Here is a 25,529-nt window from a genome sequence, read left to right as displayed (position 1 = left end):
TTGGAATGTACATGTGGTCTACAATACATAGGCATGACAAAGAGGAAGCTGAAAGTACGCCTTGCCGAACATGCGTATAATATTAAAAAAGAGGCTTAAAAACTCAGTGTTTCAGAACATTTTGCCAATATACACAATAAAGACTTGAGCCACCACAAATTTATAGGAATAGATCAAATTACTGAATTCTGTATGGGAGGAAATTATGTAGAACAAATTATGAAAGCAGAAGCACAATGGATCTATAACATGAAGACCCTCTCCCCATATGGATTGAACATCAATTTTGATTTAGGTCCTTTCATCCAAAACTGAACAGGAAGAGTGGGGAGTACATAAAATGCTTCACATGTATACCTCACATTGAGACCAACAAAATTTGCCCTCGTTATTAGCCCCATATCATTGTTATCTTCCTCTATTTTTATACACAAAAATTTTTAATAAAATGTTTGGTTTTTTTTAACCCCCTAAATATGGATTTTTTATATATTATTATATTATTTTATGAATTGAACATCATTTCTTAATTTTTTGAAGTTTTTTACATAAGTTTATAATTAATAAAGATATTGGGGAAAAGGCTATAAAAGGCTGCCCCCCATGACAGAATATCCTTGACAAAGTCCTATTGAACAAAACGCAATTAATACACTAAACGAGGCAAAGTCCCGGAAGTGACTAGGTGACGTCTGCATTCCATCTGCGGGTCACATGACTCAATCATTCACCTGCCTGGAAGAAGACGCTGAAAAACACAGACCGGAGGAACATCGCATGGAAGAGAGAATACGAGCCGTCAGTAAGAAGACCCTGACAAGAATTTGTTTTAGACCTAGGGTTAGAATCCGGATCCCTCTCCATGAGCTCCGCTGCGTAATTACTCTGCAGATGTGGCTATATCATCGACTCACCCAGACACCATTACTTATCAATCCTTGTCACAAAAACTTACTTATATAACCACAATCAGTCTTCCCTAGATGTTTATTGCGCTCCTTTTACTTTTTAAACTATTTCAGGAGACGTAAGGGCAGATAAGCATTGTTATGTAGCAATGAGAAAGGCAAGTCAGATGATTGGTTGCATATGGAGAGGAATCAGTGGCAGAAAGAAAGAAGGAAGTAATAATGCCACTGTATAAGTCATTGGTACAACCTCATCTAGAATACTGTGTTCAGTTGCGGAGGCCATATCTCCAGAAGGATATAAATAGATTAGAGACTGTACAAAAAAGAGCAACTAAAATGGTGCATGGTCTACAGCACAAAACTTACCTGGAAAGACTAGAATATCTTAATATGTATAGTTTGGAGCAGAGAACAGAAAGGAAGGGCATGAAAGAAACATTCAAATATATCAAGGGCTTTAACAAGGTACAGAAGAGAAACATTCTTCAAAGGAAGAGAGATATAAGAACATGAGGACACTGAAACTGGAGGGAAGTAGTTTCAGAGGAAAAACTACTTCATAGAATTGGTAGTGGAAAAGTGGAATAGCCTCCCATCAGATGTGGTAGAGGCTAATACTATAGAGCAATTTAAATCTGCTTGGGATAGACATAAGGATATCCTTAGAAAGAATAAAGCATCAAACAGGGTTTGAGGTTACCATATGTTAATAAAGAAATTGGCAGACTAGATGGGCCAAGCGGTTCTGCCATAAAATTCTGTGTTTCTATAAGTTTCTTTGGTAGTGTGTAGCTGCTGAACACCTTCTTGCTGGTTACGCTGGCTGAATCCTTCCTGCCCACTTACTTTGGTTAGCACTGCTGGGTAGCTGTCAGAACGCAAGACAGACGGAGATAGGTTACGTTTTTTGGTCACAGGACTATAGCAGGGACAATCATTTCACAGATGCAGGTGGGTTCTTTGTGGTTTGGATAACATATCATCATCATCTATTTATATAGCGCCACTGATTCCGCAGCGCTGTACATAGAACTTATTCACACCAGTCCCTACCCCATTGGAGCTTACAGTCTAAATTCCCTAACATACACAGACACACACAGAGAGACTAGGGTAAATTTTTGATAGCAGACAATTAACCTACTAGTATAGTTTTGGAGTGTGGGAGGAAACCAGAGCATCCGGAGGAAACCCACGCAAACACAGGGAGAACATACAAACGGCTATACACTTTGCCACATGGGCCCTTCATGTAGCAGATATGGATGAAAAGGCTGCTCTAGACACATTTCCCATACCCAGGTGAACTGCTGCTAGCAAAGCCAGTATGGAAGTATGTTATGACTTACACTCACTCTTTTTCTATTTTCCTCAATGTGCGAGCTATGAGGGGTATTAGAGGAAATACATAACTTACATTGTAACTCCATGGTTTTGTCAGTGTGTCTATTCCCCCTTGCTTTGGGATCTATGTGATGAGTTACATTGTGTTACTTTGGCATTTTGACTTGTTGCCATCAGGTCTATTTGCGGTACCCCTGAACCTTCTCATCACCTGTTGAAACACTTCTTTGTTAAGGTTCTACTCCCCTCAATACACTCACATAGTCAATCTGCTGTCTATGTTTCTTATGTGCAGGGCTGCCAGGAATTTTAAATTCTTCTCTGCCCTTGCGAAAATCTGTGATACTTCATTCATCATGGACACCACTTTTCTTTTTGTGACCATGTCCCCTGTACTACTTCTATTTGAAGATGAGCTCCTCATTCTCTGGAACTTGAATCTGTTATCACAGTCTTTCTGGCTTTACTAGTGGAATTACCTTGCTTTTCTGTGTTGGACTTCTAATTGAGAGACTTCCTGGACTTGCGTGTTCGTCTAATTTATTTTTACAGAGATCTTGGCTTGCACTCTCACTGATTGAGGACTTTTAAGCTATAGATTTCTCATGTGCCATCTTGCAGACCACGTTTCATTAAACATTCCCAGAGTCTAAAACACATTTTTATTGTTGACTTTTGTTGTTGAACAGCTGCTGCAGTTTCTGACTTCTGCTATAGAGGCTATATCCCTTCTTGTGTCTAACCACACTTCTAGGAATTTCAGCTGTGAAGTTATCAACTCTTATCCATCCATGCTTCTGTAACAGGCCGATTACTCTGTGTGTATGCTGACTTAGCTGCTGTGGTTTGGTTCCCCAACTACTAAGATATCATTCAGGTATGGAAATACTGCAATCCCTTTTTCTTTGAGAAACACCATCAATATTACAAACCCTTGGTAAATGTCCTGGGGACTGTAGGTAGGCTAAATGGTAGGCCAGTCAAGCAGGTCCCAAGCAGAAACACCTGAGGAAACTGTGATATTGTTGTGTTTCAGGGATCTGGAGAGATGCATATTGTAGATCTATAGATGTCAGAAAATCTTCTTTCCTGATGGCATTTAGAATCAAATTGACTATGTGGAAATGTTTTATTTCTACAAACTGATTGAGTCTTAAGTCTAGCACTGCTCAGAAAGCCCCTGAATGTTACTCTACCAAAAATATTTTTTGCGGTTTTGCTCCTCCATAAACTCATAACACAACATTCTGAAAACATTTATTTGTGCTGGGGATGTTTGAGTTCACAAACACATTCTCCCTCAGTGGTAGACACGAGTCTTTCTGTAAAGTTTTTTTTCTGGGGCAGTTTGCTTGTGGTTTCTCTATACAGTCTTAAATATTGCTTACCAGGGTGATATGTCCTGGCTTCTTTAAACTGTTGCCTTGGTGAAAAGAGAAAGATCTTCTGTGATCCATTGGAAGCGAAATAAATTTGAGTTCCATGATTTTCTTAATCGTACCTTGTTGCGAAAATGGAGACCACTTTTGAAGGGGAGTGTTGTTCATCTATTTTTTTGTTTAGCTGCGCCCTTAGTAGCCAGAAGAGTATTTTGATGGTCCGCTGTCCCTCATTTAGACTATACTTCTAGCTGAAAACATAATTGTGTCCAAGGATGCCTCATACATAACAATTTCTTTCTTCATGATTTCTATATTTGTAAGTAGACTGTCTGCTTATGTTCCCTTGTACATATTCATACAAATTATCCATCCAAATTGTCAATGCCATTGCTATGCCTACTTTAATCACTGTTCCTGAAGATGCATGTTTTCTGAAACATTTCTCTTTCTTCTATAGGGCCTTGCAGAACCCTCGCTTCCAGACCTAGAGGGTGGGATTTGGAGCCACATTGTCACAGTGGGCCTGCTAAAGCTGGTGAAACACAGTGACCCTCTGCTTTGCACCAGAAATAGTTTAGGTAAGTCTGCCCCTAATAATGGCACAGAGTGCCTTAGATACCAAATTAACTTCAGAGGAATTGATCATTTGATTCTTCAAAGCAGTGAAGAAGATCCATCCCTCTATTAAGTTTTTTTAGGGCTGCATGGGCCTCAATTTAGTATTCAAAACTTTTGGAGGTAAGTGTATTAAACTGCAAATTCATCAAATTGCTCATTTACATATGGCCATATTTAAAATGGCTAACGTATTAAGGGCAAAACCTGTTTTGCCTTTGATGAATCCACAGTTTAATACATTTACCCTTGATGTCTGACCACTTTGAAAGAAGTTTCTCTGAGATGGATGGCATTAAAGGTTGCATTTCTAGTAGCGATTACCGCTGCCCGCAGGGTTGGAGAATTACAAGCACTGTGATGCAAGAAACCCTTTCTGAATATCTACACAGATAAAGTAGCATTTAGAGCCAATCCAATGTTTCTGTCAAAAGTACTATCTACACTCCCCATTAATCAGGCTGTTGTACTGCCCCATATTTTGTCCACAACCTATTGATGAAATAGAAAGAAAGTTGCACTCAATGGACTTGGTTAAAGCAAATTTTATATATTTATCTACAACAAAAGAACTTAGAAGCACAAATCAACTTTTTGTCATGCCTACAGGACCTCAGAAAGGGTATGTCCCTTCTAAACAAGCCATGTCCAGATGGATCAAGAGAGCTAATTGTACAGGGCATACAACTAGATTACTGTCATGGAAGATTGAAAAGCTAAAAAAAAAAAAAAATTACTACCTATACTATCAGCACTAGGAAATAGACAAGCTATGGCAGGAGTCGTCACAATGTATACTTTCTAGGGGTGTCAAACTTTTCCTGTCTCTACCTAGTTGCATGAGATATCAGTAAGGGCTGGCATGGAGGAGGAAGAGGGGGAGAAAAAAAAATTAGTTAATTTTCTATTCTTATTCATTGTTATTTCAAATAAACTGTTTTGCATGATATCCCTATGTGCCATTCTGTCATTTGATGTACTGCAGTTATTTTACCGTATTAAATTCCACTTAACATTATGGCACTGTGTTCTAATGAATGCATGTGCTATAAAGTTTGATTATTTAAATACTACATAACTAAACTACCGGTGATTGTTTAAGCAACGATAACTCAGGTTGATTTAAGTTTTGATATAGGAAAGAGAGAGAGAGTAACCAAAGGCTAACCCACACCTTGAACTCTACTTGATCATTGCTCCATTAACCTTCCCAATCCCAGATGAGTATAGGAAGTTATCGATTGTAGCTTCCTGAATTATCAGAACCCATGTATGACAAAACACGTTTATTTTATTGCAAACATTTCTACTAAAGGCTTGTGTATATATTACTGGCTAGAGATATAGATACAGCTATTACATATACACCATTTTTACATTATATAGCCTGCTCCTTAGTACCTTACTCAAGACATGCTACTAGATTTGAATCAGAGAAGCAGGACCAAGCATAACATCACAATAATACAATTATTCTACCCAGTGCTCTATGGCAACAAGTTAAGCAGACCTCCATCTGTCTATTACAATCTGTCATCTCATCACATATGCTCCTCATAGGAGTATCGCAAATTCCTCTCGTCACGATCCCTCAATCTCTATCTGTTCCCCACTCATCCCTCTCACGGAGCGTTAGTTCCTGTTAACAGCCCAATTTACACCCCCCCACCCTTGTGTGCTTAGAATAAAATGGGCATTATGCTATAGTTTAATCAAAATCCTCAACACTGGATCAGGCCACTTACTGCAAATTCCAAAAATCCTGGCACAGCTATAACTGATATAGAGACATGCATATTAACTCAAAGTTATGTTACCATGTTATCTTTGATTGGATTACACTAGAATTATAAAATGTACATTTTTTTCTTGAATTTCCTATTACTTTAAAAACCGCTGTTAATGTTAAATGGGCTTGCAGACGGCAATCGTACATACAGCAGTCACTTCACTGGGTCTGACTGAGCACACTGGGTGCAGTACATAGACTTTATGGATTAGCCAATCTGTGTCTTGCTGGCAGAGTACAAATTAACTCCTGGCATACAATAGCTTTGCCAGGGAAAGAGCTGCAGTGTCATCTCAGGAGTGCCCAGCTAAGCACAAGGATGTTCTGTGTGCTGCATGGAGAGGATAAGTTGACAGGCTGTGAGTCTCGCCCACTCTGAAGGGGAAGGGGGAACATTACCCACAGGCTCTTCTACACCGTTTATTAATAACAGAACAGTCAGCTCGTGCAGATGAAATGTCCAGTCCAGAGAAGGAAGAGGAGAGCAATCAAGGAGGGAGGTAAGATCCTACATAAGACAGCATCAGAGGGGCATGCAAGATAAAATGCCAGATGAAGCAGTAGGACAAGGAATGTTAGATTTCACATGAAATAGTGGCACAGATGCAAGATAACACATGGTATAGCAATACATGGGTGAGAGATGTATTTCACATTTGACAGCAGCATATGGCACCACAGCAGAATCCTCATGAAGTAGCAGCATCCAGTGGCAGTGTAAGATTGCACATGGGATAATGGCACAGGGAATAAGGGAGTTACTAATAACTGAACTAAAGTTAGGTGAATTCTGAATAATTGAACGGGACAAACTATTGGCACAGACCTCTGCCCAGTGTGTGGATCCACTTTATATTTTGGGGAGGTCCAAACAACTGTGTTCACAAGAAAGATTCACAAAACACAGGTAAACAGAGGCTTAACTACCATAGTAGCAGGGGTGCATCTACTGAGGCCCACAGTTTTTGAGAGGACATCTCGTGTCGACACCTTGCGTGTAAATGTGTTGATTTTTTTCACCACCATTGGTCGGTACATGGGGGCCCTTAAACCATTTCGCTACAGGGACCACAAATGCCTACTTACACCCATGCATGTAAAATTAAACAAAGAGGGAAACTTTTTTTTGACCTTCCGACAACTATTTTATGAAACCGTACTTTCAAAACACGTTCAGTTAAGTTGTGCCGTCAATGAAAAACTGGATGAATACTAGGAATTTTTCAATCCAGTTTAAATACCGTCTGCTTCTGAAAATGGTGTTCCTCTTTATTAGAAGAATTTAAATCCTTTCAGTTAGGATGATATGTTATTAAGTAACAAGATCACCTTTATACATGAAATAGAGCTCCTTGAATCCCTGTTCTCTCTAAGCTGCGTGTTAGGGATAAGGAATAGTTAAAAGTACAAAACAATCTTCTAATGTCACTTAGTGCAACCAGATAATGGTACTTTCCTGCAAATTTCAATTAATACTAATTTTAACATCACTCAGTTTAGCAGGATTACATACATTTCTTATAAGAGGAGGAGGTTGCACAGATATAAAATCAGTGCACTATTTAACATATACTTGAATGCCAATATTGAATACTCCTGAATCCTGGTTAAAGTTGTTTGTTCTAGAAACACAAATGTCTGAAAGAAAAAATAAATGTGTTCTTTATCTTCTAGGGCACTTCCGTTGTGCAGCCCCTCTTCACCAATCACTCCCGAACTTTTGTCCCTGGAGGACATAGGGATACGGTTCCAGTTTTGTATTGCTGCTGTGGAAGACTTGGAAAGGGAACGTGATGAGCTCATACGTGAACTAGCCTTTCTGCGGGAACCCTCTCTGGAAGCTGTACAGCAGGCACATGAAGATGTAATACAAGCATATGGACATAGGGCTCGTGCAGAACTGGAGAGAGACTCTCTGAGGGAAGAGATACGGGTGATACGTCGCAAGCTATTCCAGGCAACTAAGGAGTGTGTAGCATATCAGTACCAACTTGAAAATCAGAGCCAAGAGTTAGCTCAGAAAAAAGCAGAACAGGAGGAGCTAGGGGTTCTTGCAACCCAGTTGAAAGAAGAGCTTACACAACTCCGGGTTACCTTTAATAAACAGCGAGAGGGAGAAGAACAGCGCCTTAGAGCTCCACAAAGCAGACGAGACTCATGTGAACTGAAAGCAAGAAGACGGCTCTCTGCAGAGCTACAGAGTCAGACTGATGAGCAACACAGAACCCTGCAACATTATTACGAACCCAGACTGCTGCAACTGCTGGAGCACAATGAAAGTGGGACACAAGCTCTGCGAAAGGCAAAGGAAGAGTTTCTCAGGCTTCGTGAGGAAATCAGGCCGCTGGAAAGAGAAGCATGCCAACTCCAGGTGCAGAAATGCAGCCTACAAGAGCAAATTCTTCTCATGAAGAATGAAAGGGGAAAGAAAGCGCTGCTTTACCGGGTATGAATTTAAGTGACAAATACAGAGAAGGTATTGGACAAAATAGTTCCAAGATCTGAAGCATATGCATTTTTTTTTTAAATCTGGAATTGGAATGAAGCAGGGCTTCTAAGCTCAGCTAAAATGCTTTTAGATATGTAAAATATTTATGGTCAATAAACATTTGTTAGACAATTGCATCACATTTAAAAAAAATAAAAAATAATAAGTTTACCAAAACCTCTCAAGCAGCTCCACAGCTGCAACAGGGTTTTTTAGACCAGCTTGGTGCCAAAGGTTTTTTATATTGGCTCCAAAGTCATAAATTGGAGGAAACCAGAGCACTTGTTAGCTCATGAGATCAAAAATGGACCCTTAGTGGATCTAAAACTGCAAACATGCACCCTGTTGCAATGCTTACACTGGTTGACCTTTAAGTGGGGAGCAGTGGAACCAAGCCCAAAAAATACTATTGGGTAGCATATGGTGGATTGTACTTTTACCAATCCATTGTTTTGTTTTGTTTTATAAGAACATCCCAGCTTACTCAGGTAATTAGTTATTGCCAAGTTACCAAATGCAGCCATATTGATGTATGTCACTGCCATGATTTAAGTAAATAAACTGCATACACATTCTAGAATTTTGAGATAGACTTTTTTCTCAGAAGACAGTTAAATTGAAGAATGCAGGTGTGATGCAAGACAAATATACACACAGGTATGGGATCATTCATTTGAAAACTTTTCATGCAGAGTTGTGAAGAACAAAATGTAAATTTCTGCTGCTTTGTGATCAGGGCTGTAACTAGCAATTGCAAGACACCATAGCAAAATGTTGAGGGTGGGGGTGGTTTCAGGGGTAAAGCAATGCATATGTTTTTCTCTCAGGAATACCATTCCCCTTTGCTGCTCCCCTCATCATGCGTGGGGAATTCCCAAATGTACTGAGCATGCTCAGAAAAGCACAGCTGGAGCCTTCAACAAAGATGGACATGCATTGTCAGGCCTACCGTTACTGCTAGGGCCCATAGCAGCCGAAGGCTTTTATCACCAAGTTCCTCTTCCTACAGGCACTGTATGGAACATTGCTAAATTTAATAAGGATGGGAACACAGAGAAATCAGGCAGGTCATTTGAAGTGTAATTTTTGTAATATTTTAAGCATAATAGTCCATATTAATTAAAATGGAAAATCCATAAGACCCAAGTATTCTGGATAACAGATTCCATAAAAAGGGTTCTCTATGTCTTAATTCACCTATGGTATGAATCAATAAATTAACTGTTTAAACCATTTAAATATATTGAGTTGGGCAGAGAATGTATAACATTGTAGGTTAGTTGTATAAAACACAAATTACACTAAAGCACAAGTTCTTGCCAACTAGAAACAGGTAAGTAATCCAGTCAAGCTGCTGTAAGATATCATTGCAATGTCAAATGAAATACTAATAGTGAGAAATTAGTGAATGGCAATACCTTTTAGCATATGTTTTGTGCAGTGTTATATTTTAATGGATCACCCATTCTATTGGCACTATTGCCTCTGGTACTGTCTTATAAATAGAATATTCCTTCTCGGAGTCCTGGAACTAAAAACACAACCATAGTTTTGAACGGTTTCCTTTTATTCTCTTAACTCTGCCCACCCACCACTTGTCTTTGTTTTGAGCTGCACCCCAATTTTGACTGCCACAGGAAGTGCCCATATATCACCTCCTCATATAGCCTATTCAATCAGGTACCTGCACATAGTTCTCACAACACACTTGACTATCAGCTGTGATAGAATCTAATATCATCTCTCAATCTACCCAGGAACAACTGCAAGAGCTGGAAGACAGGAGGAGAGATATTAAGATTTCAGTCCAACTGCAACAACATCAGAACAAAGAGATGGAAGAGTTACGCAAGAGTTTAACCCAGGAGCTTGAAATCTACAAGTATGTTATATCCAGTAGGGTATTAATAGTGTGCTGTATATTCATAAATGAAATATCATGAGAGAAGACAATGGACTTGCAAGGACTATTTTACTTGCAAATAGACAGAACATGCTTATTCTGCAGAACATCAGCTCTGCATGTTTCTATTATTTTTTTAAATCCAGTGTGTATTTTGAGAAGTAGTTTTATATAAAAAAAAAAAAAAAACAGATAACGAAACATACACGCAGTTAATGTTTTAACTGTGAACAAACAAGCGTCACACAACAGATAAGTGACATGATTATACACATCAATATAGAACCACTGTCTCGGGCAACATCAGAATTCTAAAACGTAACCATATCTTAGAAAAGATACATAGGTATAAATAGGGCTAACAGACATCTAATATTGCTGCTTTAGGATCAGATCCAATAACCACAGAATACCAGGGATAAATATGAGATCACAGATTATGCCAGTAACATCAACATTTACATCCAGGGTGCCCACGGGTTTAATCTAGCAGGGAGGATCTCACCATAGAAGGCAAGGCATAAGGAAAGTCAAGTCATCAGCCTCAAATTTGGTCATATTTTAACGGACATTTCTTACTAATATAAACAAAGCGTTTATGTCCCACTGTAGTATTATCCAATCATGTACAGTATATGAGGGCTAGCAGAAGCCATCCATAATCTAGCTATACAGACCTTGGCAAGCATAAACGTAGTGACCAAGTACTGCCTCATCACGATCTACCACTCCCTCCAGTTGTAGGCCAAAATTAGAGGCCAGGGGAACACAATCTTACTGTCGCTCCAGTTTTGTCGATACATTCTATGACTAATCCAGAAATGTGTAATTTTGAGGCATTGCCATAATAGATGCCAGAATGAGCCACAAGAGTCTCCACATTTGGGAGTGAGTTGACTGATCAGGTCTAAACTTAGCCAGTAGCAGGAAATAGGATACACTGTATGCAAGATAGAAATCTAGCAGGAACTAGTCAACATTAACCCACAATCCTCTTCCCCTAGGGAGCCAAGATCTGCCTCCCCCCACCTTGCTCGTAGTTGTGTAAAATTATTGTTGGCAAATTCACTTAGTACGTAGAGGTATGTCAAGGAGATCAGTTTCTTCTATCCCATAGGCTGAAGTAGAGTTTTTCATAGGGTCTTCTTTAAAGAATGAGGGAGGGGCAATCGGACTCCCTTCTCAGATTGGGCCAAGTAGATAACAGTAAAACATTCTTTGGGATTGCAAATTTCTCAAATTGTAGAAATTATTTGAGTACCCCATTGTTGTACTATTGCCCCAGAGTGCAGACACCATGCCAACCAAAGCAATCTACTGGTCAGGGTCTTTAGCTCATTAAATCTAGCAAGACCCCCAACAGGGGATTACTGGGATCCACCCCCTATCATTAAGCACACGGAGCGCTGAATTACAAATTTTAACAGCTTGGACGAGCAATGGAGCAGAAGTCAGCAGTTTGCGCACACCTTGACTGTTCCCTTGGACTTTACTTGCATGGATTGAATACACATTTAAATCCAATATTTTGTATGAATCTGTGGATTTATCTATGTGGTCATCTACATTTTATTATCTTGGATTTTGTTGCATACACAGGTTGGTATTTTAAATTTCATAGTGATTGAGTAATAAGATTGTAATGTGTAGTTATTGTGGTTATTGGAATGTGGTTGGATATGTTATTACTATTTTTACTTAATATGAAGCAAGTTTAGACAGTCAGTATTACTCTTTGTCCTTAATAGCTAGACCAATTTTTACATTGAAGAGCACAAGATTCCAAAGTGAACTGCATTGTGAATACAGGCTGACCGGATCTAATTTTAGACATCATCCAAGGCTACACCCACTGGCATTTCTTTTCAGGCATGGAAGGAGTGTGAAAGAAGACACATATACACGAGAGAGGGAGAGGGGGGGGGAAGAAAAAAAAAAAAAAAAAAAAAAGAGAAGAGCTTAAGGAGCATTTTCATTTACCACTTTAAAGCTGCACTATTAACCTATGTAATATATTTTACTAAGGTGCTCCTCACCTTAGCTAGAGACATTTACCCAGAGCACTGGGGATAAACTGCACGGTATAGACCGCAGGGTGGTGAAGATGCCAACTTGCTCTGGCTTTGGCATAGCTTTATGGTAAAAGGATGCATAAAACAGGTCATGAAAAGATAGATGTTATGAACAGTGGCCCTAAAATAGTTTTAAGCATATGGTGGGAGTCTATACTGAGATATAATGGGCTGGTCTGTAATCATGATGAGCCTCTTAAATGGCATTAGAGACTACTATAAACCTATAAATGACCCTGCTGTTAAGCCAGGTTTGAATTAGGTAATCTCTACACCATTTTGTTTGTTTGACGAACTGGAAAGAATATAATTAGAAAGGAACAAGTTGCATTTTAAGTCACATTCAAAACACCAGATTTTTTTTTTTAGCCAATTAAAACCACCTGCCTAATATTGTCTAGGTCCCCCTCTGTCACCAACACAGCTCTGCTCCATCAAGACATGGACTCCAGAAGACCTCTGGCACCAAGACATTCACAGCAGATGTCTTAAGTCCTGTAAGTTGCGAGGTGGTGCCTCCATGTCTCTGACTTTTTCCAGCACATCCCAAAGACACCCAAAGATTTGGAGGTCAAATCAATAACTTGAATGCTTTGTCTTGTTGCTCAAGCCATTCCTGAATGATTTTTGCAGTGTGGCAGAGAGTATTATCTTGCTGAAAGAGGTCACGTCATCAGGGAATACTGTTACCATGAAAGGGTGTACCCTGTCTGCAACAATATTTAGGTAGGTGTTACGTGTCAAAGTAACATCCATATGAAAGCCATGACCCAAGGTTTCCCTGCTGAACATTGGACAGAGCACCACACTGCCTCTGCCGGCTTGCCTTCTTACCATAGTACATCATGGCGCCATCTTCCCCCAGATAAACGACACACGCATCCAGCAGTGCACATAATCTAAAAGAAAAACGTGATGAATCAGACCAGGGCACCCTCTTCTATTACTCCATGTTCAGTTCTGGCACACATGTACCTATTGTAGGCACTTTTGGCAGTGGACAGGGGTCAGTAAGGGCACTCTGACCAGTCTGCGGCTAAGCAACAAGCTGTTAAGCACTGTGTCTTCTGACACCTGTTATACTTAGTATTAACTTTTTCAGCAATTTGCTTTACAGTAGGTCTTTTGTGGGATTGAACCAGACGGACTAGCCTTCCTTCACACCATATGCACCAATTGGCCTTGGGCGCCCATGACCCGGTCGCCGGATGTCCTTCCTTGGACATACAAAAAGAGGATTTTTGTACTTACGTTAAATCCGTTTCTCTGATTCCATCTGGGGGACACTGCTTAACCATGGGGTTGTGGAGGGGAGCCCAGGAGTTGGCACCTGGCTAGTTAACTTTTAGCACTGCTGACAGACCCCTCCCCTCTACAATCCCCATGCCTCTTCCTGTTCCTCTCAGTTAATTAAAAAGCCCCAAGGAGAAAAGGCCAATCAACCAAGAAGAAAAGCAGAAGGGAGGGATCGCAGTGTCCCCCAGACGGAATCAGAGAAACGGATTTAACGTGAGTACAAAAATCCTCTTTTCTCTTTCATCCAGTCTGGGGGACACTGCTTACCATGGGGACGTTCTAAAGCAGCCCCCTAAGGGTGGGACCATTCTGAAAGCCCGTAGAGCAGTACGGGCAAAATTTGCATCCGAAGATGCAAACACATTAAACTGATAGAACTTTGTAAAAGTATGGACAGAAGACCAGGTGTCTGTTCTGCACAGTTGGTCCACAGAAGCCCCATTTCTCGTTGCCCAAGACGCCCCTACTGATCGGGTGGAATGTGTCGTAAGTCTCTCTAGTACAGGACGATTAGCCCTGATATAGCCTGTGTAATTGTTACCCTAATCCATCTCGCAATTCCCTGCTTAGAGGCTGGCCAGCCTCTGAGAATCCTTAAAGGACAACAGAAAATACGTACTCCGAATTTTGGAAAGCTCTCTTAACATAAATGCGGAGAGCCCTAACAAACATCTAATTTCTCCATATACACCTGATCAGAATGAGAAGCTGTCCGAAAGACCGGAACCACAATTTCCTGGTTCAAATGAAAAGCTGAATACCCTTCGGAACAAAGGAAGGGAGAGTTCTCAATACCACTCTGTCCTTGTGGAACACCAACCATGGTTGTCGACAGGACAGAGCTCCCAACTCTGAAACTCTACGAGCAGATGCCATAGTTAAGAAAAAACACCACCTTCCAGGTCAGAGATCTAAAATATGCCGAAAGTAAGGGTTCAAAGGAAGACCTTTTAAGCATATCAAGCACCCAGTTAAGATCCCAAGGTGCTGTAGTAGGAGTGTAAGGAGGCTGGATCTGTAAGACCCCCTGAAGAAACGTCCTGATGTCTGGCATAAGCTAAACTTCAGGTGGAAGGAAATTGAGAGGGCAGATACCTATAACTTTAAAGGAACCTAAGCGGAGACCTGCCTCAAGATCATCCTGAAGAAAGGACAGAAGTCGGAAAAGACAAAAAGAGGACGTATGACAAGACCTATTTTCACTCCATCTGATATAGGCTCGCCAAATGCGATGATAGATGCGAGCCGAAACAGGCTTACGAGTTCGTAGCAGAGGGTTCATTACACTGGGGAAGAAACCCCTAGCACTCCAGAGCCTGGCTTCAACAGCCATGCCGTTAAATTCAGGCGAGGCAAATCCTGGTGACGAAAAGGACCTTGAAGGAGAAGATCGTCTCGCGACGGGAGATGATGCTGTCGCTTTACCGCCATAGTTTTTATGTCCGCGTACCACACTCGCCGCGGCCCTGCAGGTGCTATCAGAATTACCGGCAGAACGCCCTGCCTCACTCGACTGAGTACTCGCGGAATCATGGGAATCGGGGGGGGAGAACAGATATCTCAACCTGAATTCCCCCGACATAGTCATTACGTCCGCTGCTACTGCCAAAAGTTCCCTGCCCCAAACCTGGGAACCCTTTTGTTGTGTCTGGAGGCCATGAGATCTATATCCGGAAGACCCCACCTCTGAACAGCTTCCGGATGGAGGGACCCTTCCCCTGGCATCATCGCATTGCGACAGATAATTGGCCTCCCAGTTCTTTATTCCTGGAATGAACACTGCCAAGATTGCTGGAACATATTGTTCCGGCCCAGCAAATATCTGAGCCGATACCCGCGTTGCAGCTGTGCTTCTCGTTCCTCATAGCCTGTTGACGTATTTCACAGCTGTGGCATTGTCAGACTGAACTCTGACTGGATGATCGAGAAGAAGGGTTTGGGCCCCCCCCCCCAAAGAGCCAAAAGGAATTGCCTTCAACGTGTTGATGGATAGGGAGGACTCCTGGGCTGACCAAAGACCCTGGAGCCTGAGGTGAAGGGCTACCGCCCTCCCAACCTTTTAGGCTGGCGTCTATGGTGACTATGATCCCTGACCATGGAGCAAAAGACCTGCCCACCGACTTGTGATCCGGAATCAGCCACCCCTGAAGCAACTTTCTCACATCCGGAGAAAGATCTTCTGGCGGTCCAAATGTAGGTGGGATCCGGGCCATTCTGTCAAGAGGTCCCACTGAAAAGACCGGGATTGAGCACAACCGAAGGGGATCGTCCCGAAGGAGGCCACCATCTTCCCTAGAAGACGCATGCACAAGTGAATTGAAGGCGTGGGAGAGAAGACCTGAGATGTTATCCTCTGAACCAACCTGATTTTCTCTTCTGGCAGAAACACCCTCTGTTTGGTGTCCATGATGAAGTCCCAGGAAGATCATGCGTTGGCTCGGAACCACCTGGGATTTCTTTAAGTTTATTAACCACCCATGGCTCTCGAGAAAAGCTATGGTGAGGGACAAATGCTGTTGCAAGCAAACCTCCGAGGCAGATTTTATGAGAAGATTGTCTAAGTAGGCCACAACCTGAACTCCCACTGAGTGAAGACAAGTTGCCATAACAGACATGATCTTTGTGAAAACCCCTGGAGCCGTAGAGAGGTCGAAGGGAAGAGCCCGAAACGGATAGTGGAAGGTACCCACCCTGAATCTCAGGACAGACTGATGACCGCTCCAGATAAGAACGTTAAAGTATGCTTCTTATATGACTATGGAAGCTATAAACTAATTGCTTTGCAATCCAAATATTACTGACCTCAGGAACTCCATCCGAAATTTGTCCACTAGTAAGTGCACATTTAGTTTCTTTATATTTAGGATGGGTTAAAAGGAACTGTCCAGCTTCCTGACAAGAAAATATTTGAATAAAACCTTTCCCTTTCTGGGACTCTGCAAATAATTTCTTGCTGAAAAAAAGAGAGGCAACACAACTCTATATTGCCTGTCTTCTCTGAGGATGTCGGGTAGCGGGGTTACAAGAACGTGGTGGAACAGGACCCAAAAGATCTATCATTTACCCCTTATTATAATGCCCCGAATCCAAGGGTCCTGAGAGGACGCTGTCCATTGTTAGGACCTACCTCTGTCTGAGAAGCCTCTAGAATTTGTTTGTTGTCTGTCCCTGGATGACTGGCCCCTAGGAAGGAGGTCCCCCGAAAGTACTGCCTCAAGGAGCTGAAACACGTGGGGCGGCTGTCTACGTTCACTGGCAAAAAGGTGCTTTTGCCACCCTTTGCCTGAGAATGATACTGTCTAATTCCACCGAACAAACCTGATTGTGAAAAAGGCATGGTTTCTAGGGATTTCTCAGATTCCGAAACCGCCTCCCAGGATTTCAGCCATAAAGTTTTCCTTGCTGAAATTGGCGATGCTTGATAGAGGAAGACACAGACGCTGTGTTCTGAGCTGCCTCATAAGGATACCCGGATGTTTCTTTTAAATGTAAAGGGAAGTCAATTCTGAATTCTGCAAGGCCTCAGCCAGCTGCTCTGCCCATGCTTCCATGGCTCTAGTGACCAAAGTCGAAGCAAATGTGGGTCTGAAGGAAGAACCCGCTGCTACAAAATAGACTTTAGCTGAGATTCAATTCTGCAGTCAGTGGTGTCCTGCAGAGTTGCAATGCCCCGGACCAGCAGGGTAGTGTGGTGGCTAGACGGGCTACAGGAGTATCCACCTTAGGGATTCCTACCCAGCAAGCTAGATCCTCTTCCTGTAATGGATCTAAGGAGGAGAACGTTATTGGAATAGAAAACTTTAAATCAGGTTGTTTCTATATTTCCTCAGCAATATCTCTCAATTCCACCAAAGGAGGAAAACAAATAACCTTTCTTCTGGCTTTCTTAAAGAGACTAGGATCCTCTGACTCTGGGAGGTCCAAGGCCTGCTTCACCGCTAATACCAAGTCATCAATGGCCCGATATCTGGCGGTTTCATCCTTACATGAACCTGGCAGGTTCAAAATTTGCTTCCCCTTCTTCAGAAAAGGATTAGCGGATTTAAACAGCTTTCTTTTAATAGGGCCCAAATATGGGGATTCAAGTAACTGGTTTAGCCTGTCTAAACCCTTTATTAATGAGGAGGACGCTGCTGGTTTGTGTCGAAACAGGGGTCTGATCCGTTATGAAAGAAGAAGGGCCTGCTATAGCCGTCCCAGTAGAAGCAGCCAGTCGTGACGGCATAATCCAATACAGAAGAAAACGCTGCCGAGCTGGTCAATAACTAAGATTTAGTGAGAAGCTGGGCTAAAGAGGAAACTGACTGTGTTAGAGGAGCCACCCAGGCTGGTTCCTCCAGAGAGGCTAAAGTCTGCTGTTTTTGCGCAGATGAGGGGCCCCATTCGCAATCAGAAGGCAGCGCCAACGGGTCCCTCTGCCCATATGGTAATTAACCTTGCATCTTATAACAGCAGGTAAAATATTTTTTTATATGACCTTTTCCTTTATCTAGCATATTACAAAGGAAAGAATCAACAAGCACACCATTGACTTGAGGGAGACAGAGAGAAAAACAAGTAATCAACTAATCCAGTGGTTCCCAAACTTTTGCAGTTCGCGGCACCCTTAGAGTCTCCATAATTTTTTCAAGGCACCCCTCCAAAATAATTACAGAGCAGTCCTGTTTTAGAAGTAGTTGGGTCAAAAAAAATGTAATCAGTATTTAGGTTAGGACACAAATACTTATTTAGTTATGTGCAAAAATGCCCTTCTGCATCCACTCTGTCCCCTCTCACAATGCCCCCTCTGCAGCCAGACACACTGCCCCCTCTGCCCTCATACTGCCACCTATGGATGTAGAGGGGGCAGTGTGTCTGGATGCAGACACACTGCCCCTTTCCGCATCCAGACACTCTGCCCCTCACGCTGTCCCCCTCCTCTGCCACAGGGGTGCCGCGGGCCAACCAGAGAAAAAAATAAAGCAAAAACTGATAAATCCGCGTGGCGCCGGGACCCAGGATCCTCCTCTCTCAGCGTGAGAGAGGATGCTGGGTCCCGGCGCATTTATCAGTTTTTGTTTTGTTGTTTTTTTCCTGGCTGGCCCGCGGCACCCCTGTGAGCCCCGGCGCACAGTTTGGGAACCGCTGAACTAATCTATAATAAAAGTTGCACTTGTACCTTTAAATAAACAATGAGATTTTTGGCAAGTAAAGAGTACAATAATATTACGCCTACTAGCCCCACTTTGTCAGAAAACAATATAGTTTTTATAAATGCTTAATAAGGCCAAACACAGGAGAGGAGTCCACCAGCAATTTCCTGATGCCTGCTCCTCCCACAAGGCTGTCTCTGTTCTCGGGCTTCTTCTTAGTTTCGGAAGACCGGAATACTGCCAGTAAATTTGAAGTGCAGAGGAGCTCTATATAATTTTAGCTCCCCCTCTTCTGATATTCTGCCTCCATTTTAAAGAAAATAATTATATATATATATATATATATATATATATATATATATATATATATATATATATATATATATATATATATTTATATTAGCAGAGTAATTGAGACCTCGAAAGATTGAGGTGTCCTGCAGCGGTGGAACCCTGATGCCCCCTCCTATTTCTGAGGGGGGATCTTGGTCTGCCTCCTCTTCCTTCTGTGCTTAGCCCGGGCTTCGCTGTGAAGTTAAAGATGGCGCCCGACTGATTATCCAATAACCAGCGCTCTATACCTGCAGTGGCAGCGCCGGTTATCGGGTAGGCTGTAAGAGTAAGAGTGACAGCGGTCCGTAGAGACCGCTTGTCACTGATTTGGACACTATAAAACTCAGCCAGTGAGAGCCCTCGGCTCTCATCTGACCGAGCAGTGTCCGTGCTGCTGTTGTGGGAGTGTGCTCTTTATGATAGAACACACTCCCAGATCTGCTTCCAAAATAAAAGTCCTGTTACAAAAGTAAAAAAAGTTACATAAAGAAAAATTAACTTAAAATCAATAAAATACTAGCATAAAGAAAAGCAAGCCCAACTCCTTTGGGCACCTAAAAAAAACAACCTAGAGGAACAGGAAGAGGCAGGGAAATTGTAGAGGGGAGGGGTCTGTCAGCAGTGCTAAAAGTTAACTAGCTAGGTACCAACTCCTGAGCTCCCCTCCACAACCCCATGGTAAGCAGTGTCCCCCAGACTGGATGAAAGAGAAACTGGCTTTTTGGAGATGGTCTGACCCATCTTAATTTGGGCCTGGTCAAAGTCGCTCAGATCATTATGCTTACCCATTTTTCCTGCTTCTAACACAACTTCAAGAACTGAACTGGACTATCCACTTGCTGCGAATATATGCCACCTCTTTACAGGTGCTATTGTTATAAGATAATGTTATTCACTTCACTTGTCAGCGATTTTAATGTTGTCGCTGATCCAGTGTATACCATCACACGTATTGTACGAATTTTATGTCAAAAAGGTTGATATATAGAATTTTCAACCCTGTAAAATCTTTGCTATTTAATGCCCCGACTCCTACGAGTGGAGACAAAAAGAAAGGATTCTCCCCCTCCCTGATCTCCCATCACTCTTCAGTTTATCACTAGCCATGGGAGTCCAAAGTGGAGGGGGATGGGGGGATGGGGGGGGGGGGGAGTCAGAACCCTCTTTTAGCTACTCAGGGACACAGACTATGGGTGGTCCCAAATCACTTACTACAGCTTGCATTAACCGGAAAGCCCACAACAGAAATGAAAATCTAAGGTTGTTCAAAACACGACTTGCACCTTGAAGCAATACCATCACCACTGCATGTGGCCAATTTGTCCAGTGAGGTGGCCACAGAAGAATCTAAAGCAAGCAAACCCCTTCTTAGAGCAGTAAAAACCCAAGGGTGGTGGACAGCTTCAAGACTTATGGTCATTACAGCACTTACAGGTTCTGCAAACCTTTCACAAAGGAAACATGGCTCACATAAAATTGTGTTAATCCAGGGTGGGGATTCCAGGATCACATTCACTTTCTGCCCGAGAATGCAATGGCTGGGGGATGCTGGGAGGAAACATGCATAGAGTTTAAGCTATCAGCACATCAAGAGATTCTGCCATGTCTGGCAACTCATACCTGGCCAGCTCCTGGTTCATACAGAATTCAGCTGGCAAATCTGTCCAAAAGCCCAGTCTTCTGTGACATTACAGAGCAAATGACCCCTATTAATCAGCTCATGAAACAGATGTTTGGATGAGGTTTAAAGCCATACTAGATTCAATAGTTTTTACTGAGAGCCATAGCTTTTATATGTATTACATCTGTTGAAAGATAGACCATTAATTAGTCCATATTTTGGCAACAGTCTGGAAACATTAGAGATATAGGGTAGGGAATCCAAGCATGTAGGCACTTTAAGCACTTAACATTTGATCCTAGCTTCTCCCTCTATACCACTCTCATGTTAGGTCTCACTTTATGTTTAACCAAGCCCCTCAGAAAAGACAAAGAGTGAAACAAAAAACATCACACAAAGAAACCAGTGTCTAGAGTTGGCGCCCAGTGTCCTGCAATGGACTAAGAGAAATGGATTTTAAAGTAGGAAAATCCTATTTTCTCCTGCATCCATTGGGATGCCAGGAATATTGGGAAAGTACCAGAGCCACCATCATAGGTGGGAATGCACAGAACACCACAAAGTAAGTCTCTCAAAAAAACTGGCATCCCTGGATGCAAACACATGGAACATGTAGAAGTGGTTAAAAGTGTGAACCAAGGACCAGGTACCCGACAACTGCACAGTCGAGGCACCATGCCGTGTCCTCCAGGAAATGCCCACTGAGCTTGCGGAGTGAGCATGAAGTGTCACTGGAATAAACTGCCCAACCTCACCATAAGCCTGACGAATTACAGCTGTAATCCACTGAGCAATAGTCACCTTAGAGGCTGACTAGCCTCTCTTGTGCGCATCATAGCAGACCAAAAGATCCAGTCTTACACACATCTTGGGCCCTGCGAACATAAATACACAAAGCTCTGACCACATCCAGAAAATGAAGAGAAGCCTCATCCTCCAATAGACAGACAGCTGGTCAGGGCAGGGATGGCAGCCTGATTATTGTGGACACCACTTTTAGAAGGAAAGAGTTTGTCTTTTTTTGTCTGAAAAAACTTCCTATCCTCATGAAAAATGAGACTTGCAGGACAAGGTTGTGAGCTCTGGAACTCTTCTAGCTGTAGAAATGGCCAAAAGTAAGACAGCCTTCCACATAAGTAATTTGAAGTCCACCGTGTCCAAGGGTTCAAAAGGGGAATGCTGCAAAGCATTCAACACCAAGTTTAAACACCAAGGTGCCACAGGAAGAATATACTGAGGCTGTACATGAAAACACCCCCTGCGAGAACGTCTGCACGAGGCATCAAATAAAGTCTTTGTAAAGCTACTGAACCTTAAACAAACCAAGGAGCAGACCAGCCTCAACACAAAAACAAAAAAGTTTAGCATGATCCAACGTCATGGAGAAAACATCTATGTACCAGGCCCTGAGGTCAATCCACAAGAACGCCTTCTTTCTTCATCTTCTAAACGCTCAGAGCCATGGCTACTGGAGGGAACAGGTAAACCAGACGAAACCGCACGGTAACAGACATGACATCTACCAAGACTGCCCGACGATCTCTTGTCCTGGAGGAGCTTGACCTGTGTGCATCAAACCAAGACTGGTATAACCCCCACCTGAAGAAATCCGGGAGTGGGTGGCCTCTCAGGCCACTCGCTTTGTCCGACCTGCAGGGAGCTCCGTGGAAAAGAAGTCGAGAGGGGAAGAAACCATAGGAGATCTATCAAGTACCCCCCCTCAGGTTCACAATTCCTTGCACCCAGGGAGATCCTGGAAGAGGAGAAGACTGGCTCCCACCACGGACAACCATTGGTGGCCAGAATGCCCATCATGCAGACTGCTTGTCTGCAAACAGCTACTGGACATCTAGCAGTCCAGGCCTTGCATCCTGGTAGTGGATGATGTCCACTGGAAAATTAATTCCATGACTTGCTGGAGGAAGAAAAGGAGTGAAACCTTGATAGCCTGGGCTTAGGAGATTTAATAGGAAGGAAATTACTTTTTCCCTATTGACCAATAATGGTTTCAAGCGCCAGAAAAAGGAAGAACCTCAAGAGTCTTCTCAAGCTCCACATCAGCCAGAGTCTGAGACCCTATCAGTCCCGCCTCCCCCCAAATAGTCTGTATCCCTCTGAATCGGTTCCACCAAAGGAATCAATTCAGAACTGTTTGCTGGCCAACAAACCCTCTGAAAGTGGCTTGCACCAGCGTTCCACAGCCTTGTTCGCCCAAGCCGAAGCCAAGGCAGCCCCTGAAGGAGGCACTGGCTACCACGAAAATTAATTTCAGGACACTCAACCATCTTAAGGTCTCGTCGCGTTGGGAAAAAAAGGATTGTAGTTACCTTAGCCAACCACACAACAGGAGCATCAACACCCTTCGAGTTGCTTTTCATTTAGCAATAGCTTCAGAGGGAAAAGATTAACAGGACCGCAGCCAACAGGAGACCTGGGAATTTGCAAAACAGCTACTACCAGGAACTTTTCAACTGCGGTGTAAACAGAGAAGGAGAAGGCTCCGCAGTCTCGGGGACTGCAGCGTCTGGAATGTCCAACACCTGACGAACAGCACATATCAATTCTCCCAACCCGACGGTCAGAGGGACATTCCTCCCCAAAAGAGGAGTCTTCGACATCTGACTCAACCAGTCCCCCCCCCCCCCCCCCCCCAGGAAGAGCAGTCATAATCCAACTCATTTCCTGGCCAGGGTGCCAACACCAGCCTACGTGCCAACATCCTCTCTAAAGAGGAGAAAACAAAAACCAAAAACTTCTACCAAAGCCACTGGACTTCTGACCCAGGCTGGTTCCTTTGAGACCATAGTCACAGGCTCTGCAGGCACATGGCCTAGCAAAACAGAAATGGGATCCTTCCATGTAGGAAGTGCAGGGAGAGGGAAGGGCCAAGTGCTGGATTGAAAGACGTCCAAGAAAGACAGCCCCTTCCACCAATCCAGTGCCTAGCAGGGGCTTAGACTGACAAAGTAACAACCTGACCCTGTCTCCAGTATAGAGACAGCCGTCCCCAGGGCCCACAAAAAATTTCCTAAAGCACCCTCTCCCAACACTGTGCTGGGAGAGTTATACTCAACATCTGCCACTCCTCTGTTGCGCAGTGATGTGAAGACTGGTCCCCTGCAACTGTTGCCGAGGAACTTCAGGCACAGCCTGCAGCAACTGTGGCCGGCTCCTACGGAGGTGGCCAGCGATGGATGGCAGCACAGGTCACCTTCATGGCACCTCCAGTCCCACACTACAAGCACTGCCAATACGGCTCTGTTAAGTACACAAGACAAAAGCCTCCAATCTCAAAACCAAAGCAAAATATGTCCTGCCATGTTGGGGCACTAAACTAAATTGAGGCTTAACAGGAGAAAGGTATAGAGGTGAAGGAGCTAGGGTCAAATGTCCAGTTCTTAAAGTGCCTGCACGCCTGGATCCCCTACACTATACCTCTAATGTTCCCAGTGTTCCTCAATGGTTGCAAGATAAATACAATTCTAGAACACAGAATGATAACATGCCCACATAAAACACAGGCTAAATAAAAGTCATAAACATAGCCAAGTCATTTGGTCACGACATGAAAGTTTGATTTTTGAATTTGAATCTCAAGGCTAAGAGTTCACAAATATATAGAGCAGTGATAAGCACACAAAAATAACTTGGAGCAGTTGAATGAAAGAGACTACAGTGACTTCATAAACTATTTCCACTTCTGTATTAAGATCAAAACACGGTGCAACAGGCTGGTATACATTGGCACAGCTTTAATGGGGGCACTTGCATTTGTTACCAGTGGGCAGTACGATGGCTAAGTGGTTAGCACTTCTGCCTTACAGCACTGGGGTCATGAGTTCAATTCCCAACCATGGCCTTATCTGTGAGGAGTTTGTATGTTCTCCCCGTGTTTGTGGGTTTCCTCCGGGTGCTCCGGTTTCCTCCCACACTCCAAAAACATACTGGTAGGTTACTTGGCTACTAACAAATTTACCCTAATCTGTGCGTGTCTGTCTTTCTGTATCTGTTAGGGAATTTAGACTGTAAGCCCCAATGGGGCAGGGACTGATATGAGCGAGTTCTCGGTACAGCGCTGCAAAATTAGTGGCGCTATATAAATGGTAATAATAATAATTATAACAGTTAAAAATATATGTAAATAATTAGGTAATCTACATTTTAGAATCGGATAAATTTAGCAATGCAACTGCAGTAACTTATGTGTCTTCTTTCATAGGGGATGTCTTGAACTATATGGACAGCTTTTCAAGGCAGTGACAAAAAAAGAATGACATGCAACCATCTGCTTCTCCCTCTAAAGATTTTATAAGTAATCCAAATCCCAGTCCTGGCATCAGCTTCATGGAGACTGAAGCAAAAACAGAGCCAGGATGCTCTTCACCTTAGTCAAGCTGCAGTCTCCATTACAAAGCTAGTAGAGCCAAATAGGACAATGTTTACAGCATGTGACTAATCACGACCCAGAACGTCCATGTGTAAATACCATGCATAGAGACCACCTGGAATGAAGGGGAAAAGAAAACCATATTATTGGTCCCATATGATATCCACGGTGACAATATGAATGCTATGTGTAATCTAAAAAAAGCCCAAGATGGACATTATTCTAAACCTTTCCAAACATTTCTCCCATACTGCAA

The 25,529-nt window shown here is 42.8% G+C and overlaps 1 protein-coding gene across 2 annotated transcripts; it reads left to right on the top strand.

The window, feature by feature from the left end:
• Positions 1-6,319: 6,319 nt before the first annotated feature.
• SYNC (syncoilin, intermediate filament protein) lies at positions 6,320-25,444 on the top strand. Of its 2 annotated transcripts, XM_075195237.1 has the most exons (4): positions 6,326-6,541; positions 7,716-8,487; positions 10,287-10,411; positions 25,106-25,444. In XM_075195237.1, the coding sequence occupies exons 1-4, from the start codon at positions 6,498-6,500 to the stop codon at positions 25,158-25,160; spliced, it is 996 nt and encodes a 331-aa protein (XP_075051338.1). In that variant the 5' UTR covers positions 6,326-6,497; the 3' UTR covers positions 25,161-25,444. The 2 variants fall into 2 exon arrangements, with proteins under 2 accessions (XP_075051339.1, XP_075051338.1); XM_075195238.1 differs by lacking the exon at positions 25,106-25,444 and having other exon boundaries at positions 6,320-6,541; positions 7,716-8,517; positions 10,287-10,371.
• Positions 25,445-25,529: the final 85 nt, after the last annotated feature.

The sequence above is a fragment of the Mixophyes fleayi genome, chromosome 2 (genome assembly GCF_038048845.1).
Source record: "Mixophyes fleayi isolate aMixFle1 chromosome 2, aMixFle1.hap1, whole genome shotgun sequence".
Lineage (NCBI taxonomy): Eukaryota > Metazoa > Chordata > Amphibia > Anura > Limnodynastidae > Mixophyes > Mixophyes fleayi.
This window is presented reverse-complemented; position numbering and strand designations above follow the sequence as displayed.

Coding starts and splice junctions, on each gene's coding strand:
- SYNC (XM_075195237.1), top strand. CDS start 6,498: ATGTCCAGTCCAGAGAAGGAAGAGGAGAGCAATCAAGGAGGGAG. Junction 8,488..10,286: donor AGAAAGCGCTGCTTTACCGG/GTATGAATTTAA, acceptor CAATCTACCCAG/GAACAACTGCAAGAGCTGGA. Junction 10,412..25,105: donor CAGGAGCTTGAAATCTACAA/GTATGTTATATC, acceptor CTTCTTTCATAG/GGGATGTCTTGAACTATATG.